The sequence below is a fragment of the Salvelinus sp. IW2-2015 genome, linkage group LG16 (genome assembly GCF_002910315.2).
Source record: "Salvelinus sp. IW2-2015 linkage group LG16, ASM291031v2, whole genome shotgun sequence".
Taxonomy (NCBI): Eukaryota; Metazoa; Chordata; class Actinopteri; order Salmoniformes; family Salmonidae; genus Salvelinus; species Salvelinus sp. IW2-2015.
This window is the reverse complement of record NC_036856.1, coordinates 21604624-21624732: the sequence shown is the minus strand read 5'-3', so window position 1 is coordinate 21624732 and position 20109 is coordinate 21604624. Positions and strand designations below refer to the sequence as shown.

General features: G+C 43.7%; 1 protein-coding gene across 1 annotated transcript in view; it reads right to left on the bottom strand.

Annotated features, from left to right (window-relative positions):
• Positions 1–2173: 2173 nt before the first annotated feature.
• The window catches only part of nlgn1 (neuroligin 1), a 298178-nt gene continuing 280242 nt past the window's right edge, over positions 2174–20109 (bottom strand). Inside the window, exons 5-7 of the mRNA XM_024004892.2 lie at positions 17045–17257; positions 12010–12799; positions 2174–7931 (exon numbers count right to left, since the gene is read on the bottom strand). Of these exons, the coding sequence (XP_023860660.1) occupies positions 7115–7931; positions 12010–12799; positions 17045–17257 (1820 nt within the window). The 3' untranslated portion in view covers positions 2174–7114. The remainder of the gene's footprint in view (positions 7932–12009; positions 12800–17044; positions 17258–20109) is intronic.

Here is a 20109-nt window from a genome sequence, read left to right as displayed (position 1 = left end):
CACGCCGCCATGCACACATTTCACTCCTGCTCTGATCGTGGCCTGTTCTGCTGATTAAGTCATAATTAAGAATACTTTTCATCCCCATTGGATTGGTTTGAAGGAACACTACTGATTAGCTTACAAATCCATAGGACTTTGGGAATGGTCACATGGGTGAAGGTCATGGGTCATAATTGGGGACAGTAGGGGGGTGGGCTTATGGTAACTACAGTACATACACAATAGCTTGAGTGAACATGGGTATAAGGACTAGTTTTGTACAATTTGTGTTGGTACAACTTTTTGATAGTGGTGAATCACTCGCTGTTTGGGATCCCAATGGAGGGACCTTTCATTGTACTCTTTTAGTTTGGATCAATGTTCTTTGCTATTATACATATTGGGTTTCTTATCACCACTCTTGACTAGTTCAAGACCACTTTAATGTAGAAAAGTAATTACCTGCACTGTTGATTCTTTTTTGGGGGTGGGGTTTGTATGAATGATTCCTGAACACAAAGCGTGCCCAGGGCTATGAAGAAGGGAAGGTGAAGACTAGGAAATAGTAGAACCTCTTGGCTGCATAGATTTTCTTTCGTGTAACTCTGTGTTGTCTGTTCACACTGCTATGCTTTATCTTGGCCAGGTCGCAGTTGCAAATGAGAACTTGTTCTCAACTAGCCTACCTGGTTAAATAAAGGTGAAATAAAATAAAAAAAATAAAAAATGTTTCCTTTAACATATTTCTACACTATGAGGTTGGAATAATACTGTGAAATTGTGAAAATTATGATAATGCTCTTTTAGTGTATGAGCTATTTGAAAACAACATTTCAGCCTGTTTTGTTGGGATGTAGTTTTGGCCTGCCCGGTGACATCACCAGGCAGTAAATGAGTTAATAGACCAATAAGAAAGAAGTTCCAAACCTCTCTGCCAATAACTGCTAATTTTCAGTTTTCCCTCCCCACTTAAATCCACTCCCAGACAGTCCTAGAAACATTCTTGCTTGAGAAATTGCTCTTTGCTAAGAAGCAAATGTTGTTTCGTTTTTACCATTTTAATTGAAAACAATCACAGTAAAGTATTTAATTATTAATTCCAAAATGATGTGATATTGAGATAAAAACTGCTGCATTGGACCTTTCATAAGATCATACTGCATAAAAACAGCAATGCAGGTTCAACTGAATTGAGTTCATAGTCAAAGAAAGCCGAAGTCCACAACTAAGAGTAGTATATGATTCCTGCATGTGCCATATCAGGGTTGAAGTTGAATCACCAACATTGGAGTCCAGGTGGTCAAGATTCATGCAGACGTTCAAGTTCAAACTTAGGTCATTACAATGATGAGCGAATGTTTGTATCAATCAATGCCTGTGTATATGTAATTAATGCCTGTGTGTGCTCATATACTCACCTTCGATCAAACACGTGTGTTCAGTATAAATAGAGGTGCCTCAACTTCTTAACTATAATTGCCTTACCCAAGGGTAAGCATTAGCATCCACATGTCCGGCAAGCAACGGTGAGCAGTTCATTAATTCCAATTGAATTTAGCTCGCATGAACAATGCTTTTATACATTGTTGTCGAAAGAACAAAGATAATGATAAAACGACAGAGTCCTACTTGTTAGAAAATGTCTCTCATGTGTATCATATGCAGATAACATTTTGGAAAATGTAATGGACAGCAAGCATTTACAAAATATGTATGCAATATCATACACCAGATAATGCAGACTACGGGTTTGTAATATTAAGAGGCCGGGCGATATAAGGTATGGATCAACTTGCTGGAGTGGAGTCTATAACGAGGAAACAATGCTAAATAACTGAAAAGTTCTACAAATTGGACTACCTCCCTGTCCGTTTTGTCCTAGTTTGATTGAGTTTACAACAATCAGAAAGTAGGAAGCCCATTAAAACGACTTGATTTTCCATCCTAGGGTCAAGCACTACTCATGAAACATATTTAGAACTTAAAATATCTTCATACTGTCAAAAATGAGACAAATATTCTGATATATTTTGGCCATATCGCCCAGCCATAGTAATATTTGACCTCAACTATTTATGCGTAAGATTCCCCAAGTTAAAAATAGAAAGACTCTTCAGCACCAGTCAGAGTTGCTGTGTTGGAATAATGTATAAGGCAGGTACATTAGAACACAGGAGGACAATAGTCTGAGCAAGTTAAAAAATAAGATAATATTTATTAATGATATTGAAAATGCTCATGAAAGCCATGGATGTCCACACACAAACTTAAGTCACTGAAGGCAAACAGAAGCCTTACCATTACAGATAAAATGGTTTGGGTTGGAGGAGGCTGTTAACTTTATTTTTGAAGGTTCCAAAGAAAACAAACCACAAATAATGCAAAGTACATTGTCTATTGGCAGAGTCAGTTACACAGGGTCACATAGAAGTGTATGGTTATTTGTAGTGACTCCCTTGTACTCAAAAATGGGGGGTGACATGATCGAAGTGTAGCTGATTTGCTGTTGAACATCCATTTGTAGCCAACAATTCAAACATAAATGTGATGCTAGTTACCTACCCACAGTCATTCAAATCTGAAACATACATAAGGATTAGTATAGGTCAACTCTTCTGTCTTGTTTTCCCAACTCTCAGAGCATATTGCATTGCACTTTTGACAGGATAATCAATCTATTTCACAAAATATGCTGCTGCGCTATAGGTAGAACAAAGTTACGCAACAGTTTTATAAAACATTGCTTAAGTACATAGCAATTATCTAATGTTATAAAAGGCTTGCAAGAAATGGCCCTGGGATGAAAAATGAGATCGATCGAACAGTGCATGTAAATGAAAGACTGGTTATCAGAGGCAAAAGTGTTTGATGTTGTGAAATACTCCATAATGGGAAATGGCGAACCCTTATCAAACAGGATTTGAGCTGCTCTTTGGCAGGAGCATCTGTGCCCTTGGTTAAAACCACACACGGTAAACAGCTCTGTGTTTATTCCCCTCAGTCTCAAGGCAGAATCTCTTGCCTGCTCTCAAATGTCGAAGTCAGGTGGGGACATAATTGGTTTTTAATCGTTGCCAACAAGTAAAATGTCACCATTTCCAAAGTGGACGAGTCCAGATTAATTTCTGATTAGCATGAAACGAAAAGCCAAATAGGCTTGTGATTTTTACAGATAAGAGGAAAATATATAATTGACACCTCCATGACACAGCCCCAACAGACCACAAAAAGCACAGCAGTAAAAATCTGTTAAATTACTTATCTTTCATCTCTGTCACTTAACAACCAGAACTGAACCGGTCAAAACCTGCGTGTCAAATTTCTGAGATTCTGTTTTAAGTCTAGGACACATCAACACGAAGTCCTATATACTGTAGCCCTAGCAAAGGAACCCAACAGTGTGTGACAGACCACATGACAAGTGACTGACTACAGGGTTGCTTGAAGTTCAGTTCTGTCAAGCATTCTTTAACTGTGAGTGTCTACTCTACAATTGAATCAAATCAGACTATTGACCAAACATAACGGGTAAATAAAGAGTTGCAGCACTGCTAATTCAGCTTATTAAAATAATTTATTGTGCTCCAGAAAAGTAATTACTATTTTAACCAGAAAGAAAGACAAGTGACAAATCTACAATACAACTGAAATACCCACTCACATAGCGCCCTTTTCAAAGACATTTTGAAAGAGCGATCACCCTTTGACAGATCTTAAAGATCTTCATAGATCTCAAAGATGTTGTGTAGCATTTTTTTGAAAATGGCACTCTTTGCATTACATTCATTCACAATTCTTGACCCTCCTCTGTCCAGGACTAGGTAAAACAGGTCAGGCCTGAGCCACATCGTCACATTATAGTTTGAGGTATACCCCTTCTTTCTCTCGCATTCTGGAAGTCCTGCATGCAAATCTGGAGGGAGAGCGCTTAAAGCTCTCCTTCACCACTGGCTCATAACATTTTAAAGGTCCAGTGCAGCCATTTTTATGTCAATATCAAATAATTGATGGGTAACAATTAAAAGTACCTTACTGTGATTGTGTTCAATTAAAATGGTCAAAAATAAACAAAAATAGCTTCTTAGCAATAAGCAATTTCTCAAGCAAGAGAAACTGTCTGGGAGTGGTKTGAGTGGGGAGGGCAAAACTGAAAACTAGCTGGTATTGGCAGAGATGTTTTGAACCCTCTTTCTTATTGGTTCGGGCCAAAACTCTATCCCACCAAAACAGGCTGACATTGCAGGCAGTCTTTTCAAACAGCTCTTACACTAAAAGGGCATTATCATAATTCTCACAATTTCACAWTATTATTCTAACCTCAGTGTGGAAATATATATAATACATAGGAAACCCAGTTTTTGACTGCACTGGGCCTTTAAAACCACTGAGGGAGCATGGTGGAGAAAGAGTATAGTGAGCAGCAACTATCCATATTCATACCTGCAGTAATTTAATATGGGGGATGTGCAGAATCAGCCTTTTTGGGAGGTAAGGAGGTAGGGAGAGGAGGGTAGTACCGGTTGTCCCATTTCAAACTCTGTTTCCAATCCTCCCCAGTAGGGTACGGAGTGGTGAAGGGGGGGGTTCATGGGAACATCCTGTTCAGGACTGGCTCTGTGTCAGAGGTTTTGTGTTATTCAGAAACAGAGCACAGTTTTCTCCCCGCACCACTTAATCCCCAATCATTCATCCTGCGTGCTACAGTGAGTGCTTCTGTGGCGTTCGCCTCTCCTGCCAACTCTCCAATGTTGTTCTCCAATTACTTTATCATTTGTCCGTAGTGCAATTACATGTTTAATTCGCTGGGCGTTTCTCTCCCCCTGTGTCATTTCTCCAGTGAGGAGCATTGTTTAGAGGTCACACCACTGCAATATAGGCTGATGAAATTGCTTGCGTTTTAGTTTTGGGCAATGTGGACTATAATTTACCTTCACCTCCCCCAGAAAAGCTATACCTTGTCTACGTCCCATTGTTTGGCAGGGTATGTTCTTACTTTGAATGACTGTAGAGCAACTGTCTCCCCTCAGCAGATGCATTATATCCAGCCTTTATTGACAGGAAAATGGGAGGACAAGTGTTTTTCTTACTACTTTGTCTTACTTATGTGCCGTCTTCACTCTCAGCTTGAGTACAGTGGGGCTTTTGACTGTTTAGAGAACAATTTTCCCCTCAGCGGCTTCCTCCTTTAAGCTATTCACTCTGGTATGTATTTGTATAACACATTGTTACTCCCCTGGCCTGCGATAGCTGGCAGAGGGAAGTTGCACTCTGGCATTGTGAGGGCAGGAACATTCACTATGGGCTGCCTAGGGGTTAGCAGGACAGTCATGGTAACACACTTATTGTCTTGTACAATGTGACACCAAGGCGTGTGTTCACGAATAAACCATGCTACAGAACAACAAGAACTAAAAGTCTAGAAAATCTGAGACAATACAGTACAGCATCATCAGTAGAAAATAAAAAAGAACAGAACAGAAGCAAATGGAAATTACTCTGTGAGAGACAAGGGTGCTGGCTAGACGGTTCTAAGCGGTTCTACTGAATGCTGTTTCCTCCCTGGGAGAGGTGTACCATGGGAGTTCCTGGAGCCCCTGTTCTCTCTCTCTTTCTCCACCACGCGTCTCTTCCTCCTGCTGTTGGGTTGCAGGCACATCCAACATGTCAGCGGAGGGCCTCCTCGCTTCAATTACACATTTATACGCATTAATCTTTAAACAGCGCTACGGAACATACTCTATGAAAGGATAATAGGAGGAAAGAAAATCTATGCAGCCAAGAGGTTCTACTATTTCCTAGTCTTCACCTTCCCTTCTTCATAGCCCTGGGCACGCTTTGTGTTCAGGAATCATTCATACGAACCCCACCCCCCAAAAAAGAATCAACAGTGCAGGTAATTACTTTTCTACATTAAAGTGGTCTTGAACTAGTCAAGAGTGGTGATAAGAAACCCAATATGTATAATAGCAAAGAACATTGATCCAAACTAAAAGAGTACAATGAAAGGTCCCTCCATTGGGATCCCAAACAGCGAGTGATTCACCACTATCAAAAAGTTGTACCAACACAAATTGTACAAAACTAGTCCTTATACCCATGTTCACTCAAGCTATTGTGTATGTACTGTAGTTACCATAAGCCCACCCTCCCCTACTGTCCCCAATTATGACCCATGACCTTCACCCATGTGACCATTCCCAAAGTCCTATGGATTTGTAAGCTAATCAGTAGTGTTCCTTCAAACCAATCCAATGGGGATGAAAAGTATTCTTAATTATGACTTAATCAGCAGAACAGCCATCAAGCAGATAAATTGTCATGCGCGTCGTGCTAAAAATATCCAGTATCCTTTGTCCTCCAGCTCTCGGTATAGACAGCACTTGTGTGATGAAGCTGTATTTGCCAGAAAGCCAGTGGATCCCCCCTTTTTTGTTCTGCTGGCAGATTTGCGGTATTGACGCCCAAGAAGGACTTAAACAGCATTGGTGCTTTGTGTACATATCTAGATATGTAAATAGGTTCTATACAATAAAACTGTTCCCCAAAAATAAATTGATGAAAAGAATCCAAGACATTTAAAAAATGTCTACATTGTGCATATTCTTTAAGAGTTTTCCCCCTCTCTCTAGATAGTTTTTGTCATATCTTACACTGCCTCTACTTGTAGAGTAACACATGCCTAAATTGGTTAAGCGGCATCTCATCTTGGCTCCAGAAAGAGTAATCTACAGTTTGATGCCTCAGGAAAACAATATGTTTTCTTTCATTTACAAAGCGGCCCTGCTACTCCTCTGAGGTTTCACTGAGGTTTCTCTCTTTTCCATGATAACAGGATCAAGCAATCGTTTATAAAATTCCGAAGGCGATATCTATAGCTGGAAAAGTTGACCTTGTTTTGTTGCAATACCAGAAATAAAAATGATCCTTCTCTTTATTCATTTTTTCATTTGAAATATTTTTGTACTTTTAATCATATCTTCTTTTATATAAAATGAAATTATTCTCCCGTCCCAGCAACATTCCTATATTCCTTTCATATATTCACAGGAGTAGAAGTTATTCCACATCCGTTTGATTCAGGCTGGGTGTGAGCTCTGGCGTGTGCTGTGTGTGTCAGCGTCCGTCCGTCCGGCTATACCCTGGTGGTGGAGTGTGAGTGTGGGTGAGGCAGGGTGTTGTTCTGTCCACTACTGGGGAAGGTGTTGAAGTTGTGCAAGGACTGGCGGCCCTGCATGGTGTTGGGGATCATGGTGATCGTGTTTGGGGTCATGAGGGGGATGTCGTCAGGAGAGCGTCGCATGGCTAGCGTGTAGTCTGGCGGGCAGGCAGTTCTCAGAACCACCTTGTGTGGGTGCATGGCGTCACACTCGTGGTCCAGATCCGTGTGCTTCATCTGCAGGGACATGATCTCCTCCTCCTGTGTGTGAGCCAGGTCGTTGGTCGTGTTGCGCTGGGGGCTGCAGCGCCGGTGAACGTCGTGCCGCCGCTTGTCCTTCTTGTAGTAGAGMGCKGCYAAGGCCAGGATGTTGAGGAAGAGCAGCGAMGCYCCCACYGCYATGGTGACACTCAGCTCWGTGGAGTAGTCCCTCTGYTCCACCAGGAAGGGCTGYTTCTGACTGTCCTGYGTCTCGGTGGGGAAMGGKGTYGGGTTAGGCCTCTTGGTGTTGACAGGAATCTTCTTTGGTGTCCTGGGGGTGACCTCTGGTAGGGGGACCTTGGTGGTGGTGGAGATGATCTGGGTGACCTCGTTCAGGCTGTGGAGGTGGGGCACCAGCTCCAGCCACAGGTTGACCTTGTTGGCTCGGTAGTGCTCCTTGACTCGGGGCTTTAGGCCGATGTGGAGGTACAGCTGGTCCTTCTGGTTGTAGCGCGTCCACGCCACCTCCTCGAAGCGGTTAGGCTTGGTGTGGATGAACTTGGTATCCTGGGGGACTGGCTGGTTGGGGTCACTGCAAGGGAAAGGGGGAACTTAGTATGAGTAAAGCACCACTACACAGCATGAGGAATGGAGGCTACTTCCAGCAGAACGAGCACCATTGTCTGGGAATGGCATACAGAGCCATCATAAACTGGCAATGTGGAAGCATAAATCTCATGTGTGCCCTGTGTTAAATGTTAATTTACTGTTATATACAGTACCAGACAAAAGTTTGGACACACCTACTCATTCAAGGGTTTTACATTCTACATTGTAGAATAATAGTGAAAACATCACTATGAAATAACACATATGGAATCATGTCGTAACCAAAAACAAATCAAAATATATTTCATATTTGAGATTCTTCAAAGTAGCCACCCTTTGCCTTGATGACAGCTTTGCCCACTCTTGGCATTCTCTCAACCAGCTTCACCTGGAATGCTTTTCCAACTGTTTTGAATGAGTTTCCACATATGCTGAGCATGTCACACCCTGATCTGTTTCACCTGTCTTTGTGCTTGTCTCCACCCCCTCCAGGTGTCGCCCATCTTCCTCATTATCCCCAGTGTATTTTACCTCTGTCTGTTGCCAGTTCGTCTTGTCAAGCTTACCAGCATGTTTTTCCGTGCTCCTGTTTTCCTAGTCCTCCCGGTTCTGACCCGTTCTGCCTGCCCTGACACTGAGTCCGCCTGCCTGACCATTCAGCCTGCCTTGACCTCGAGCCTGCCTGCCCCCATTGTACCTTTCGGACTCTGACCTGGTTTATGAACTTCTGCCTGCTTCTCCTCACAACCCCTCTCCGTTCCCATGGATGCCCGAGCACTGGACGAACGCAACATAGGCAGTGTCACTCATAGTACGGTGCCCATTAACCTACGTGTGTCGGGCAATCACAGTGATCAGCTTCTTCTCATTGAATCTCCCAATGTTCCTGTTGTTTTGGGATTTTCATGGCTCCAGAGGCACAACCCCGTTATTGACTGGACCATTGGTTCTATCCTGGGTTGGAGCCCGTTCTGCACTCACTTCTCCCAGGGTGCCGTTTACATGGTCTCCAGCTGTTGACAGGGAGTTTTTGGACCTCAAGCCTCATTTTACTACAGCCCCACATCCTCATCCATCTGGATCCATCCCGTCAGTTTGTGGTTGAGGTCGACGCTTCTGACGTTGAAGTGGGGGCCGTCCTGTCCCAGCGTTCTGCCCAGGACCAAAAGCTACATCCCTGTGCCTTCCCATCCCATCGTCTCAACCCTGCTGAGAGAAACTATGAAGTAGAAAATTGGGAACTTCTGGCAGTCAAGATGGCTTTGGAGGAGTGGAGGCACTGGCTGGAAGGGGCGGAACATCCATTCTTGGTGTGGACCGATCATAAGAATCTGGAATATCTCTGCAGCGCCAAGCGCCTTAATTCTAGGCAGGTCTGTTATTCACCAGGTTCAACTTCACCATTTCCTAAAGGCCAGGGTCCAAGAATGTGAAGCCGGACGGTCTCTCTCACCTGTATAGCTCCGCTGCCACATCCCCTGACTCTGAGACTATCCTCCCTACCTCATATCTGGCAGCTACAGTTGTCTGTGGAATCGAGAGCCTGGGTCGCAAGGCACCCCTGGGAGGGGCCCGGCTAACCGAATATTTGTCCCTGATTCGGCCCGAGCTCATGTTCTGGAATGGGCTCATTTCTCCAAGCTCACCTGCCATCCCGGCTCCCGTCGAACCGTGGCCTTCCTCCGATAACGCTTCTGGTGGCCCACTATGGTTACTGACGTCTCAGCCTTCGTTGCCGCATGCACAATATGTGCTCAGAACAAGACTGCGCGGCAAGCTCAAGACCTGGAGACTGTGCTTAGGTGCCTCGTCTCAACCAACACCTGGAGCCGGCAACTTGTATGGGTGGAGTAAGCCCGGAACACTCTTCCCTGCACAGCCACTGGGTTTTCGCCCTTTGAATGCTCCATGGGATATCAGTCTCCGCTCTTCCCAGAGCAAGAAGAAGAGGTCAACATACCCTTGGCCCAAATGTTCGCCTGCCACTGTCGGTGTACCTGGAAGAGAGCTCAGTCTGCTCTTCTCAAGGCCACCTCCAGGTATCGTCGACAAGCGGACCGCCACCGGACTCCGGCTCTCCGCTATCGTCTCGAGCAGAAGGTATGGCTGTCTACGCGGGACCTGCCCCTCCGGGTGGAGTCCAGTAAACTTACCCCCTGCTTTATTGGTCCTTTGGAGGGGGGGGGGGGGGGGGGGGGGTACTGTCACACCCTGATCTGTTTCACCTGTCTTTGTGCTTGTCTCCACCCCCCTCCAGGTGTTGCCCATCTTCCTCATTATCCCCAGTGTATTTTTACCTGTATTCTCTGTATGTCTGTTGCCAGTTCGTCTTGTCTTGTCAAGCTTACCAGCGTGTTTTTCCGTGCTCCTGTTTTCCTAGTCTCTGTTTATCTAGCCCTCCCGGTTCCGACCCGGGCTGTCTGCCCTGACACTGAACCCGCCTGCCTGACCATTCAGCCTGCCTTGACCTTGAGCCTGCCCCACTGTACTTTTCGGACGCTGACCTGGTTTATGAACTTCTGCCTGTCCCCGACCTYCTCAATGCCTGCCCCTTGTATTTCAATAAATATCAGCGACTCGAACCATCTGCCTCCTGTGTCTGCATCTGGGTCTCGCCCTGTGTCATTATAGAGCACTTGTTGGCTGCTTTTCCTTCACTCTGCGGTCCAACTCATCCCAAACCATCTCAATTGGGTTGAGGTCAGGTGATTGTGGAGGCCTAGGTCATCTGATGCAGCAATCCATCACGCTCCTTCTTGGTCAAATAGCCATTACACAGACTGGAGGTGTGTTGGGTCATTGTCTTGTTGAAAAACAAATGATAGTCCTACTAAGAGCAAACCAGATGGGATGGCGTATCGCTGCATAATGCTGTGGTAGTATTGCTGGTTAAGTGTGCATTGAATTCTAAATAAATCACAGACAGTGTCACCAGCAAAGCACCCTCACACAATCAGATCTCCTCCTCCATGCTTCACAGTGGGAACCACACGTGGAGTTCATCCATTCACCTACTCTGCGTCTCACAAAGACACGGCGGTTGGAATCAAAATCAGACCAAAGGACAAATTTCCACCGGTCTATTCACGTAGTCTCCTCTGAACAGTTGATGTTGAGATGTGTCTGTTACTTGAACTCCGTGAAGCATTTATTCGGGCTGCAATTTCTGAGGCTGTTAACTCTAATGAACTTATCCTCTGCAGCAGAGGTAACTCTGGGTCTTCCTCTCCTGTGGCGGTTCTCATGAGAACCAGTTTCATCATAGCGCTTCATGGTTTGTGTGACGGCACTTGAAGAAACTTTCAAAGTTCTTGAAATGTTCCTCATTGACTGACCTTCATGATTGACTCAAATGCATGAAGGAAAGAAATTCCACAAATTAACTTTTAACAAGGCACACATGCTAATTGAAATGCATTCCAGGTGACTACTTCATGAAGCTGGTTGAAAGAATTCCAAGGGTGTGCAAAGTTGTCATCAAGGCAAAGGGTGGCTACTTTGAAGGATCTCAAATATAAAATATATTTTGATTTGTTTAACACTTTTTTTGGTTACTACATGATTCCATATGTGTTATTTCATAGTTTTGATGTCTTCACTATTACTCTACAATATAGAAAAGAGTAAAAATAAATAAAAACCCTTGAATGAGTAGGTGTGTCCAAACTTTTGACTGGTACTGTAAGTAGATCAATAGTATCCCGATGGTCCCGTTGGGCTCTTTGGCTGCAGAGGGAAAAAGCCATTGTCCCCCATTATGTTCCAAAAAAACGATTATTTCCATGACTARAGTACATGTTTAAAGGAAATGCAAGAAAGGATTCAAATGTTTTCCTTTCGAGATTTGCACTCTCATGGAAACTGTCCTTTGTCATTAATTAACAGCATGTTAAAGAATATTGGATGAGACAATGACATTGGTATCCTGTCCAAGCTTTAAAAACATAAAAATGAACACAACCAAAATGGTTCTCAATTCATTAACTAGAGAAATGTGTAAGTATGACACGCATGCACACACATACACAACATTTTAAAATAGGTTTCAGTACCGCACATACCCAGTTTTGGCAAAATTAGTCCAGTAGGTCATCACCACAGCACTGAGCATGATGTCGTTCTTGGAGAAGTTACAGGGGAACAGCTCTGTGGGGCCAATCATGGGCAGGCCAAACACATAGGGGATCTCGTCGCCGTGGGAAGCGTCTGCCCAGGGGGGCACCTGGTCTGTCTGGCAGTGGTGGTAGAAGGCATAGAAGTACGTTGGCGACCCAAAGCTGGAGTGGAGGTCTGCTGTGGCCACGGCCGGAGCCACCCATTGGTGATCAGTGAACAGGGCTAGTAGGGTCTTCCTCCTGGTCTCTGGGTTGTGTCTATCAGCCCAGTCTGTGTACATGAATTTTATGGTCTCCCGCAGAATGTCCTTTCCCTCCGGGTAACCGTACAGGTCGTCCACGAAGCTGGACACGGCGTAGTCAAAGTCATTGGCCTGGACGCCGTTCTCGTTGTCTACGATAAGCTCCACAAACTTCAGGCCCTCGCCCTGGTTGACGCCCAGCATGATGTCATAGTTGAGGAACTCGCCCTGCTCCATGAGGATCTGGGGGTCGTCTGGGATGACGTCACCGTCAATAACAGGCCCGAAGGCGATGTGGTACCGTGCAGGCTGGATGTCTTGATCCACCAGCTCCTTGTAGTGCTTCTTTTGCAGACACTCCACCAGGTCCACCGTGTCTTTCAGGTTGCAGCCCACTTTCTTGGCCAACATGCGAGCATACTTAGCAGGCTGGAAGCTGACGGCCCAGCTGGACAACGCAGTTCCACTCTGTGCTATAGCTCTCTGGAAAAGTCCTGCAGAGAGACAAGATAGAAGCCCACCAGAGTGAGAAAACACCTCATAGAATCACAATGCATTACACACATGACATGCATCTACCACTGAAACTATGTCATGACTTAACACATCTAAATGTAGTGTGATGTGTATTCACACTTACATCAAAATGTGCCCTTGAACAGTATATCATTTTCATAATTTCACTGATAAACAGCCTACTTTTACTATAAAAGTTGAATACCTTTTTATATTGATTACTTTGATGATATTGATGCAGCTATTACATTTGCTGGAAATAGACATAACTCTCCTCAAAACCGTAAAAATGTAAAAGTAAATTTGTCTGGATTAGTTTATTGTGCCATTCCTGGGAGAGCAGAGGGAAACATTTATCTATTGCCTTGACAGACATCTGCATCGTTAGCAGTGATTAGGGCTTTACAAAAACAGACAGACTTGCTCTTTCAGAATTTGTTTGCCAAGGTTTGTTGACAAACATGTTACGCCATTTTACACAGGAATTATCATGATATTACATACTAATACATACTCATACTATACTGTATACTAGTGCTTTTATAATGAACTACCCATGTGCCTTATCATAAAACATTTTCTGTATCCTTTTCTCACACAGGGTGCACAGTGCTCATTAAAACTTGCTGTCATAATATATGATGTGATCAAACACATGTGACACACACCACACAAGCCAGGTACTGTAGGAAGACACCATGTAGTGTGGGATGATAAGGAATGAGATGGAGAAAGAGAGAGAGGTAAAGAGAGGTAACTAATCTGTGTTACCATGACAGCCCATGGGCTCCGTTTTGACTTCATGCTTTTTATAAATGTTGATGATTTGCTAAGTTTTATAAACAAGAAATCACATGTATTTTCATGTAAACATGTATTTTTATCATTCTAATAAGTTAACGAAAACATGGTTTAACTATCACATTTTCAAACATGTTGATATGAAATCTTTCGATCTAACCCACAAATGTACATTCAGAAGAAGAAGGAAATTAAGATTCAGATTACGGTGCAATGTGATTCCTTAAGGTGATGAGCTCATGTAACACTAACTCCCATCAGCTACAGTATATGTGGATTCCGTGGTTGCCATGGCACCGTAAGGTCGCCTAGGCAGAAAGTTGGTGTACATTTTGTAAATATTTGTATAATTAATACATTTTTGGCATTTTTCCCTGCAAACTTTTTATTTTAAGAATGAACAATTAATATAGCTAAATAATATCATTAGAATCCACCACCGAGTTTCACAACTGAAGCTGGCATGTAATTTCTTTGTTTGGCTAGCTAGCTGGCAATTGTTTTGATTCGAATGCCAGCCATCAAACACTTTGAAAAGAACGTTGATGACATCCGCTCCTTATTCACTCAGCCTATTGAGTCCACTTGTCCCACTCACACAGAACAACCCTATGCCTTGACCTCTTCTCCCCTCTCTCTCCAGATGAAATCATGCGACTAGTGAGGACCGGCCGCTAGACAATCTGCCCGCTCAACCCCATCTCCTTCTCCAGACCTTCTCTCATTCCTCACTTCCCTTATCAACTCATCCCTGACCACTTGCTGCGTCCCCTCTGACTTCAAAATGGCCTGAGTCGCTCCCCTCCTCAAGAAACCAACAATTGACACGTCAAAAACTATAGACCTGTATACCTTCTTTCTTTTCTTTCCAAAACACTTGAGGGTGCTGTCTCTGACCAACTCTCTCACTATCTCTCTCAAAACGATCTTCTTGACCCTAACCAGCTTCAAGATGGGTCACTCAAACAAGGCTGCTCTTCTCTGTGTCACGGAGGCTCTCTGAACTGCCAAAACTCTCTCTCTGTTCTCATCCTCCTAGATCTATCTGCTGCCTTTGACACTGTGAACCATCAGATCCTCATCTCCATCCTCTCAAGGCTGGGCATCTCAGGCCCTACCAGGTGACATGGAGAGGATCTGTGTSTGCACCACATACTCTCACTACTGGTGTCCCCCAGAGCTCGTTTCTAGGCACACTCGGCTCCATCATATATATTCCTCACATGGTCTCTCCTATCATTGCTGTGCGGATGACACAACTACTTTTCTCCTTCTCCCCTTCTGACACCCAGGTGGCGACACGCATCTCTGCGTACCTGGCAGATATCTCAGCTTGGATGTCGGCCCAACACCTCAAGCTCAACAAGACTCTTCCTCCTGGGGAAGGCCTGCCCTGCTCCAAGACCTCTTCATTACGGTTGACAACTCCACGGTGTCCCCCTCCCAGAGTGCAAATAACCTTGGCGTGACCCTGGACTGTTAACACCCTGTCGTTCTCTGCAAACATCAAAGCAGTGACTCGCTCCTGCAGGTTCAAGCTCTACAACATCAATAGAGGCGCAGGTCCTAATCCAGACACTTGTCATCTCCCATCTGGACTACTGCAACTCACTGTTGGCTGGGCTCCCCACTTGTGTCATCAAACCCCTGCAACTTATCCAGAATGGTGCAGCCTGGTGTCAACCTTCCCAAGTTCTCCCATGTCACCACGCTCCTCTGCACACTCCACTAGCTTCCAGTCGAAGCTCGCACCCACTACAAGACCATGGTACTTGCCTATGGAGCAGGTGCACTTCCCTACCTTCAGGCTATGCTCAAACCCTACACCCCAACCCGAGCACTCCATTCTGCCACCTCTGGTCTCTTGGCCCTTCCACCCCTACGAGAGGGCAGCTCCCACTCAGCTCAGTCCAAGCTGTTCTCTGTCCTGGCACCCAAATGGTGGAACCAGCTTCTCCCTGAAGCTAGCACAGCAGAGTCCCTGCCCATCTTCTTGAAAAGCATCTGAAACACTACCTCTTCAAAGAGTATCTTAATAATCCCACAACACAACCCAACACATCACCTCTTTACCCCCCCCCCCCCCCCCCGCACTTGACTCACCCCCCACTTGACATCCCCCCTGACTAGCTCTACTTTGATATTGATAGCGACCTTATTGTGCAAAGAATTAACTGTGATATGTGGTTGTCCCACCTAGCTATCTTAAGATGACTGCACTAACTGGAAGTTGCTCTGGATAAGAGTGTCTGCTAAATAACTAAAATGTAAATGTAAAATGTGTGTCCGGAGGTTGAGGATGGAGAGAAGCCCGAAAGCAAGACGGCTGAGGTGTGCAGTGATGAGGATCCTAAGGCGTACTAAGTTACAAGGCTACTCTTTAATTATCATTGAAATGTGGTGTGCTTTCTGGCGCCACGTGACTGCTGTAGCTTCACCCAAGTGGGTGCTTCATTTTGGTAGTAGTGAAGCCTAGCTACACCTGCTACAGAGTCCATGAACTGGAGAAGCCACACTGACAGCAAGGAAGGCGAGACACCTTGATGACACCGTGCTGCCTGCCTGCCCCCGAACTTGCTGCAGAGATCATCTTTGCTTGCTCTCCCCCTTTGACCACCTCCCTCCGATGACCACTCAAGCCATGAACTTTCCAAACCTCTCATGACCTTCCATCAATTATGTAGTGGTTGTCGTTTTCTAAATTGCTTGTATTTTTTGTGTTGCTTTAAAGTACTTTGAGATCATTTATGTAATGAATAGCTCTATAAATTCTTATAATAATTATTATTATGTGTATCTCAATATACACTTTGGCAATTGTTACAAAGTGGGAGCAGAGCCCTCAGAGACCATGAGGTGATGGCTCAGAGGAATACATAGGAAAGGATCATATATCACTGTGAAAAGGGCTGTCAAATCTTGTTTGATGTAAAAGTGTTGTCATTCACCTGCATTGGCAGCAGTGACTAGGATTTGTCGTACTGCATCTGAATGGTGTTTCATACTGTGGTATGAATATTAATACTTTGTGGAATTAATTTCTGAAGACAATAAGATTAGAGGAAGCAATACACTGACATGGTAACATTTACTGGGGCTCCCCTGGGAACGTGGATTAGGAGATTAGAGAGTGATACAATCAAAATAAAATGGGGCTGTGTCTGGTATTCTGGTATGGAATACCATCAGATTCTACAGTATATTTGGTCACTGCTTTAGTCAACTTTAACCTTCTCCCCGGGTTAGTAAACCTTCAAGAGTTTTACACAACATAAGGTCCAGTGGCATGTCAAATCACATAATCAACAGCACCCTTGTACAGCCATTCCAGAACAAAATACCCACATCAACTCAAATCACACAATAATGAAGGTGGCATGCGACACCGAAAATGTTCAAAAGTTGCAACCTCTGCATTATACCTTTGGTTGAATTGCTCCAACGGTTACCTTCAGAATAATGGGACAGGGTCAGGAGGTTAACACAGGAGGCGCCAGCCCCTGATCCAAAAACAGTTATTCGTAAAGGATCACCACCAAAGAAAGCAATATTCTCGCTAGTCCAGCGCAGAGCTTGGATCAGATCAAGGAGTCCATAGTTTCCCTTGGAAGCTTGGTCCCCAGTGCTTAAGAAACCTGGAAGACAGAGAGAACAAAACAGAGAACAGATCAACAAACTGGGCTGTCTTGGAGGTATGAACACAGAGCTACCAAATATTTTTATAACTAACCCAAGATAGACCACAGCCTGTCATTTCCAATGGGAGCAAATTAATCATAGTGGGTAGAACAAGCAAGGAGGTGGGCAGAGCCACGTATGAGCTAGCGAGAGCCTATTGGGGTGTTCTAGCATTTATTTGCATATTTCTATTAGGGAACGCCTACTCTGTGAAGTGTGTGTTTGCAATAACTACATTTTCCCTTGCACTCCTTCTAAACAATGCAGTTTTTTTTACTTTGGCAAAGGGGAAAGTCTACAAAACTTTGCCCACTCTATTCATAACAGATTCTAATTTTGGAAACAGAAAACTGTATTGAGATAAAATGTTTAATCGATGAGAAAATTTGCCGAATATTTGCCAAATTCATCTCGCTCCATCTTCTCCCACTGCCGGCCACTGGGCTTCCTCTCACCACCATATGTGACCCGTTTCAGGAATCTAGGCGTATGTCACACATCACTACATCACAAGAGAGGCATTTGAATGTCTATTTTTTTATTATTATTTTTGGCAGATATGCCTTCAGGAATTTTCATGTGCCTTAATAACAAACTTGTATTCCATCTGTAAATACGAATAAAAATAAATAATTACGAGCCTAGTTGGATTAGCCTCGGAAAAAGCCAGGAACCTTCCCTATAGCCATGATTGGCTGAGGTAATGGATGGGCTGGACATGCCAGGAGATGAGTTTGGATTGGTCTACAATGTAGGATGCTTCTGTCTATAACGTTAGCTGCTCAGTATGTGTTGATAATCCTTTCTACTGCATATCTTTAAAATATATAACATTAGCCATCGAGAACTACAAAAGTTTTGCTAGTTTTCTCAATAATATTGATGCGGTGAATTTAGCAGGCGCTATTGACAGATCAGTTGGAAAATGTTGTGATGGGCTACTTTCTATACATGTCATAGTAAGTGTGAACCGGAGTGACTTGAAACAATGCTGGCCAAACAAGATGTAGCTACAAACAAAACAGAGTTAAATGGTTCCAGTCTGCCGTTAAGTGTTCATCCATTTATACGGGTGAGAGTCTAGCTACATTTTCAGATATTATACGTTTCTAATTTTGTCAAAAGTCGTTTTTTTATTGCAAGTTAAAGCTTACTGTTCGCTAGCTAGCGAACGTTAGCTTGCTGGCTCGTAAGATATCATGTGTATGATCTGTGTAATAAGAATATTTGAATCTGAAGGCCATTTGCATTCCTAGTTATAGCCTAATGTTCGCTAGCTAGCTAACATTGAACCTAGTTGGTTAGTTTTAGCTACCTGCAGATTTATACTACAGCTATGACAATCAGTTTTGTATTTGTAGTAGTATGAGTTGAGATTATGCCGGTTCAATTATGCCATCAAGTTAGCCAGGTGTGTCTGGGGGTGATTAGGGCCATCTACATTTACATTTAAGTCATTTAGCTGACGCTCTTATCCAGAGCGACTTACAAATTGGAAAGTTCATACATATTCATCCTGGTCCCCCCGTGGGGAATGAACCCACAACCCTGGCGTTGCAAGCGCCATGCTCTACCAACTGAGCCACACGGGACCATCTATTGTATTTCATGAACATGTGTACATGTCTAGACAATAGTGACCCATCCACTTAGTTAATGTGGCTTGGTGGTGGTTATAACATTTATTTCACATGACCCATCAATTTAGACAAGTGTGTCTGGGTAAGCGTCATCTAATAATTATCTAGACACTTGATATTTCTACTGTGCAAGTAACCATTTCACTGTACCTTTTACACCTTCTGTATCCTGTGCATGTGATAAATAAACATAAGATTTTATTTGATATAGTGTTTGTTTACCAGAGACGGTAACGTTAAGAACAACATGACCTGCACCAAAGTCAGATTAGGATATAGGCCAAGGAGTTTTTCCATATTATATCCTACTACTTTTACCACTTTTAGCCTTGAAATCTTTGGTTGTTTACTATACTACTCACTCTATACTATACTACTCACTCTTAGAACAAGGCCTCACATGTGAAACCTTAAAGAGATGGGTGGGGCTAAGGCTTAAAAGGGTGTGAACAATGCTGAATTGGTGTAGACAAAGAAGAGCACTCCAGTAGGTGTACCAAAACATTCAACGGCCAAAAAAAGTGGGGTTACAAGTTTATCAACTTTCAAAGCAGAATTACTTACCCACTGTTCCTCAACTGCAGTGTATAATATCCCATTTTCTAGCACTGAGTCTCTACTTTTATCCAATGCAAAAAACACAATTTCAAATTTTGCTACATAGGACCGAATTCAGGTGGTGGGTCACACATATTTGGTGAGTGGAAACGCCAACTGGATTCTTTACATTTACACATCCGGTGAAATATCTGTCTCATTGTGTAACGGCTTTCTTCGTCCTCCTCTAACGAGGAGTAAGAAATGTCGGACCAATGCGCAGCGTGGTATGTGTCCATAATATATTTTAATGAAACAAACGAACACAGAAACAAAACAATAAACGCCACGTGAAATACAAACCGAAACAGTTCCGTGTGGGACAAACACTGACACGAAAAACAACCACCCACGAAACCCAGCTGAAAAAAGGCTACCTAAGTATGATTCTCAATCAGAGACAACTAACGACACCTGCCTCTGATTGAGAATCATACCAGGCCAAACGAAAAAACCAACATAGAAACACAAACATAGATAACCCACCCAACTCACTCCCTGACCATACTAAAACAAAGAAATAACAAAAGAACGTAAGGTCAAGAACGTGACAGTACCCCCCCCCCCCCCCC